Raw genomic sequence first — 5,769 nt, 5'->3', positions numbered from 1 at the left:
GTTGTTTCTTGGTGCTTGGACTCCTCGACATTCGTGAAGCTCCGACAATACCTATGCATGCATGATGGAGGGTCAAGTAGTATACCATCCTCGAAGGGGTCAAGTGAGCAAGTGTAAAGGAGATGATTCACCTTTATGTATCTGAAGTAGATGTCGTACATGTCACTTGCCGAATGAACTCTTGACATGTCTGTAGGATGCGCCGCGCCGGGACTTCCCCCGCCGGTGATTGATGCTCCCTATCCTCAACCCCTCCCCTTCCTCTACCATCGCCGGGCAAAGCCCGCGCGACGTGGCGGTGGTGGGGCCCTTGCTGGTCATGGCTGGGCGTGGCGGCGGTGATGACCGCTCCCTCTCCTTATGCTGTGGCGGTGCGTGGCGGTGGCTGCCAGAGGCGCGACTGCGGTAGGCAGCCTTGTACCCTGTTGCTGCCTGTTTGTGGCATCGATGGTCTGCGGCTCTGCGCATCACTTGGACGCTGGGGCGGCGGCCTCGGACATGGCGGCGGCGGTCTCCTCTTTCCACCGGAGGTGTGCATCAAGATACAGTTGATCTTGGGATCTTATGTCTCGTAAACATTCACCCTAGTGGTCTTCGCGCGAAGTCACCATTCTACATGTGGTCAGTCCTCTTTGATCTGGCCATCGGTGAGTTCTGGACTTCTCCTTCGAAGGAAAACAAGTACTGGCGTATTTGGCGCTCTTTTGACACCTTGATTCGATACGGGCCGATCGTGTGCACCCGCAACATCAGCATAACCAGCTTCACCGGGGTATCGCGAAGCTCTGTTTTCGTTGACACCTTGGGACATGTCTGCACCAAGATTTTCAAGGGATCGACACATGCGGAGAATGCCATGGCGTGACTGGAGGACCTGCAAGTGGCGAAGACGGGGTCTTGGATGCGATGAAGACTTTGCTTCACAGGCAGTTGTTCAAACTTGGCTTGTAGGATATGTTCCTGTCCAAACCGGGCACAAGTTCTTGTGAGCCTGGTGGTATGTGACTTGTAGTAGTAGCCTCTACAAGTGGGGGCGACAACATTGGAGGACTTCCTTGTTGGTGGTGCTCTTTTGAGTACCGAGACGTGATTTTCAGGGTGAAAACCTAAGCTCAGGCCTTTATTGGTTGGGCCTGGCAGTGGCCTTGCTGAAGGCAGTGCTTTGGGAACAAAGTCTTTCTCCGGGGCGAACACCTATGATCTTTAATCGGGCAACGATGCATTGTTTCCTTTCTTAGGCGTTGCTTTTGGAGAACCTTCTTTCTACTCCGGGTGTTGTCTTTGGTGGTGGTTAGGGTGCTACTACTATGAGTGATTGATCACCTGGCAGGGTCCTTTTTTTCCCTCTTTTTTCTCTTTTTTTGGCACTGTGCATCCTAGATGTTCTTAGGCATCTTGTTGGTGCAGAGGCTGAGTGTAATTAATATTTACTTGATATTAACATATCCCCCCCTTTTTTTTAAGTACATAGGAGTGAAATTTGTCTACATTTCTTTTGTTTGTCATCTCAAAGATCTCTTCTGGAAGTTTAAGAATAAGATTTTGCCTCTCGCTTGCTTTGCCTATGACTTTGCATACATGATTATTTCAAGCTTATCCTCGCTAGCTAATAAGCTACTCCCTTGTGATTCTTCCGATAAAAATCAGGCTGACTTTTTTTTCGAGGGAAAAATCAGGCTGACTTGCGTATAGGCAGTCTCTTCAAAATAAGATCGCTGACTTCGCATACATGTTATTGAAGCTTATAATTGCTAATAAGCTCCTTCCGGCGTGGTTATTCCGATCAATGATAGTTTGCGAGGCCAACGCTTCAACAGCGGCTTCATAAATCCAAACGAAGTTACCAAAGTTGTCTAAAGCATTCAGGTACTTTACCAAACTCGACTCACACATTATGTATTTTTTCATCATATTGACTGTCAAATGTCCAACTCTGCACATTGATACTTACATCAGTCCTAGCAGACTGAAATCATCAAATTTGGAAAGGCCCTCTCATCAAATAACAGTTGCTATGGCGGCTACGGACTAGTGTGGCGCACACTTGTTTAAACAGAGTGAGTGCTGAGCAACTGTTGAAGCTAGCCAGCTGCACAAGCCCACCTCCATTTCCGTAAGGTCAGTGCGTGTATTCTTTCCATATAAGTCTAGCATTATTGCTTTTAGCAGCCCTCCAGTGGCACCTCCAACTAAACATGTTTTGTTGACTTTGCATTACATGATTATTCAAGCTTATCCTCGCTAGCACGTGATTCTGCTGATCGATGATAGTTTGCGGACCCGAAGCTTCAAGAGCGGCTTCATAAATCTAACAGCGCCCCAGGTTTTGACATACTCCACAGCTAACGACAAGCACGGACCGCGGAGAAACAGTCGCAAAACCCCACGTGTGCACATCGAGATGGAGGCTCCGGCGGACCAAACCAGCAGCAAGCACATCGTTCTGGTGCACGGCGCATGCGTCGGCGGCTGGGCCTGGTTCAAGGTGGCCACGCGGCTCAGGGACGCCGGCCACCGCGTCAGCACGCCTGACCTCGCGGCGTCGGGCGTCGACCCCAGGCCGCTGCGCGAGGTGCCGACGTTCTTCGACTACACCAAGCCGCTGCTGGACCTCCTGGAGTCCCTCCCGCCCGGGGAGAAGGTGGTGCTCGTCGGCCACAGCCTCGGCGGCGTGAACATCGCCCTCGCCTGCGAGCTGTTCCCGGAGAAGGTCGCCGCCGCGGTGTTCCTCTCCGCCTTTATGCCGGACCACAGGTCGTCGCCGGCGTACGTGCTCGAAAAGGTACACCATGATCGACTTCTTCGAATCTGCAACTCTAGATTGGACGTACGCGGAACCAAAAAAACATCAACATACACCAGCATTAGCATATCGCTTTTAATTTGTACTACTGATGAATGTTTTGCTCGATCTAAAAAGTTCGTGGAGGGGGGAACGCTTGACTGGATGGACACAGAGTTTAAGCCTCAAGATCCTGAGGGCAAGCTTCCTACTGCCATGCAGTTCGGGCCGCTGGTCACCCGAGCAAAGTTCTTGCAGCTGTGCTCGCCGGAGGTATGCGCGAAATTACGAACTTGTTGCTCTGTTAATCAATCTGTTGGAACATCGCGAAGCTGTGCACTGATTGAGATTTGAAATTGACCAAATAGAAATTAATGCTAGAGCTGCATGCTGTTTGGAATCATATCTATGGCAGGATCTGATGCTGGGAAGATCTCTGATGAGAGTCGGTTCGATGTTCGTGGAGGACCTGAGACTGCAGCCACCATACACCGAGGCTCGCTACGGGTCGGTGCGCAGGGTGTTCATCGTCCTCAAGGACGACAACGCCATCGTAGAGGGGTTCCAACGGTGGATGGTGCAGAACTACCCCGTCGACGAGGTCAAGGAAATCGACGGCGCGGACCACATGGCGTTGTTCTCGACGCCGGCCGAGGTAGCGCACTGCCTCGCCGACATCGCTGTCAAGTATGCTGCCTGACGCACCTTGCTTGGTGGTCTATCTCTTTACCTTTGATGATACGGTCTCGTTGCCGGCATTAATTTGTGATTTGTCAGTGCTGTCTGTGTCCTTTCCGACCTTTGTTAGTACTCCTATTGATCTATCTACTGCTCTTGTCACCTCATGGTTGGACCGGGTGTTTCGTCCCTTTCATTATGTTTCCGAGGCAACTTTTGTTGTTGTCGATTGATAGGTTTTGAGATGTTTCCGAGACTTTATCCGCACTCAATTTCAGACAGATGATGTTTCAACGTCACATCGCATCGTGGTGCCAAAGTGAATTTCCGGTGGGCGAGCACCTACTCCTTGTTGTGACGCACTCAGCTTGCCGGATTTACAGAGAGAGGGGAAATGGTCTAGTTCTACTTCTATCTGAAAACTCGACATTCTTCACACGCCGTCTTCACGGCCTTTTATCCCGTTGCGCTCTTGCTCTGCACCATCTTCCTCCAGTTCCCAGGTCAGGCGTCTGTTCCTTCTGGTGGCCTTGGGCCGATGTCCATGAGTGGGCCAGGTCATGACACTCCCCATCCCTTGAAACGCTACCTGTCCCCAAGTCGGTAGAGCAGGAAATTTTGGACGGAGTGTGTACGCATCCTCCCAAGAATCATGTTGTTTGGAGCGTCCGTGCCAGCGTACAACTGCGGAATGACTGCCGCTCTTCAAAATCAGCTTGGACTGCAGAATTGTTGCAGGTTGAAGGAGGCTCAAATCCCGAGGAGCTGTCATGGTCTGATCAAGGTGGTCACTCTCTAAATGGGGAGGCAGGTGTTTCTTCAGCTCAGATACATGTCTGACGTCATGAATCTTGGATGAAGGACGCGGAGCAAGCAGGTAGTACGAGACAGCCCCCACGCGTCGAAGAACTTGATAAGGCCATAAATTTTGAGAGCAAGCTTCTCATTACGATGCGACGCAAGCGAGTTCGGCGAGTAAGAGCAACTCCAACGGGGCGACCCAAAAGGACGGCGATTTCGTCCGTTTTTGTCCGTTTGGGTCGGCCGCCTGCCCGACATTCGCCCTGTTTTAGATATGGGTCGACAGGGCGCCCAACGTGCCGACCCACATGTGCCGGTGTGGCTGCCTGCCCCCCTATTTTTTTACATGATTACATAAAATCGTTTTGGACCGAATAAAATTGCATAGTTTATTACAAGCAAATGAAAATAAAAATGTCTCATATAGCTCTCACATAGTTTTGTAAACGAATAAAAAAAGATATATCTATTGGTTGGGCCAACATGAGCCCACATATGCTCAACCAAATTATTTTATAGTTGCACGTGAGTTTCCCAATCACGCATGTCTTCATGAAATTGGGTGAATTGTTCAAACGTTGCCGCCACTCCATGCTCAGGCACAACATTCTCACCCTGAAACTGAAACCCTTAATCATACAGACGTTCTGGGCACTCGTCTTCTACGATCATATTATGCATGATCACACAAGTAGTCATCACCTCCCACAGTTTCTGCATGCTCCAGGTATTAGCAGGATACCGAACGATGTCCCATCGAGATTGCAAAACACCAAAGGCACGCTCGACATCCTTCCTAGCACTCTATTGCTCTTGGGCAAATCTTTTCCTCTTCTCTCCGACAGGGTTGGGTATTGTCTTCACAACAGTGGTCCACGAGGATAGATACCGTCACCCAGATAGTATCCTTTGTCGTAGTTGTGGCCGTTGACAGTAAAGTTCACCGGTGGTCTGATGCCTTCGGCAAGCCTAGCAAACACCGACGAGCGCTGAAGCACGTTGATATCATTGTGTGATCCGGTCATGCCAAAGAAAGAGTGCCAGATCCAGAGATCTTGAGACGCCACGACCTCAAGTATGACAGTGCAAGCCCTGACATGGCCCTTATACTGCCCTTGCCAAGCAGAAGGGCAGTTCTTCCACTCCCAATGCATGTAGTCTATACTACTAAGCATCCCTGGGAAGCCCTTACTAGCATTCATTGCCAACAAACGGGTTGTATCTTCAGCAGTCAGCTCTCTCAAGTACTCAGGGCCAAACACAACAATAACAGCCTTGCAGAACTTATACAGGGATTCTAGGCAAGTAGACTCGCTCATACGGACGTACTCATCAATGAGATCACCGGGCACTCTGTATGCAAGCATTCGGATGGCGGCAGTGCATTTCTGATAAGAGGAAAAACCAATCTTGCCAACGGCATCCTCTTTGCACTCGAAATTTAGATACATTAAAACTGAGCACCCTTCCAGCCCTCTCATGCCATCAGCGCTCCTGGGCGTCCGTTG

General features: G+C 50.2%; 1 protein-coding gene across 1 annotated transcript; it reads left to right on the top strand.

The window, feature by feature from the left end:
* Positions 1 to 2,322: 2,322 nt before the first annotated feature.
* On the top strand, positions 2,323 to 3,689 carry LOC123089267 (salicylic acid-binding protein 2). Its single transcript, XM_044510986.1, has 3 exons — positions 2,323 to 2,782; positions 2,921 to 3,055; positions 3,198 to 3,689. The coding sequence occupies exons 1-3, from the start codon at positions 2,402 to 2,404 to the stop codon at positions 3,480 to 3,482; spliced, it is 801 nt and encodes a 266-aa protein (XP_044366921.1). The 5' UTR covers positions 2,323 to 2,401; the 3' UTR covers positions 3,483 to 3,689.
* The last annotated feature ends 2,080 nt before the right edge of the window (positions 3,690 to 5,769 follow it).

This window comes from Triticum aestivum, chromosome 4B, assembly GCF_018294505.1.
Source record: "Triticum aestivum cultivar Chinese Spring chromosome 4B, IWGSC CS RefSeq v2.1, whole genome shotgun sequence".
NCBI classification, from domain to species: Eukaryota; Viridiplantae; Streptophyta; class Magnoliopsida; order Poales; family Poaceae; genus Triticum; species Triticum aestivum.
The sequence above is the reverse complement of the archived record's forward strand: the minus strand, read 5'-3'. Positions and strand labels throughout refer to the sequence as shown.

Coding starts and splice junctions, on each gene's coding strand:
- LOC123089267 (XM_044510986.1), top strand. CDS start 2,402: ATGGAGGCTCCGGCGGACCAAACCAGCAGCAAGCACATCGTTCTGGTG. Junction 2,783..2,920: donor CGGCGTACGTGCTCGAAAAG/GTACACCATGAT, acceptor CGATCTAAAAAG/TTCGTGGAGGGGGGAACGCT. Junction 3,056..3,197: donor TGCAGCTGTGCTCGCCGGAG/GTATGCGCGAAA, acceptor TATCTATGGCAG/GATCTGATGCTGGGAAGATC.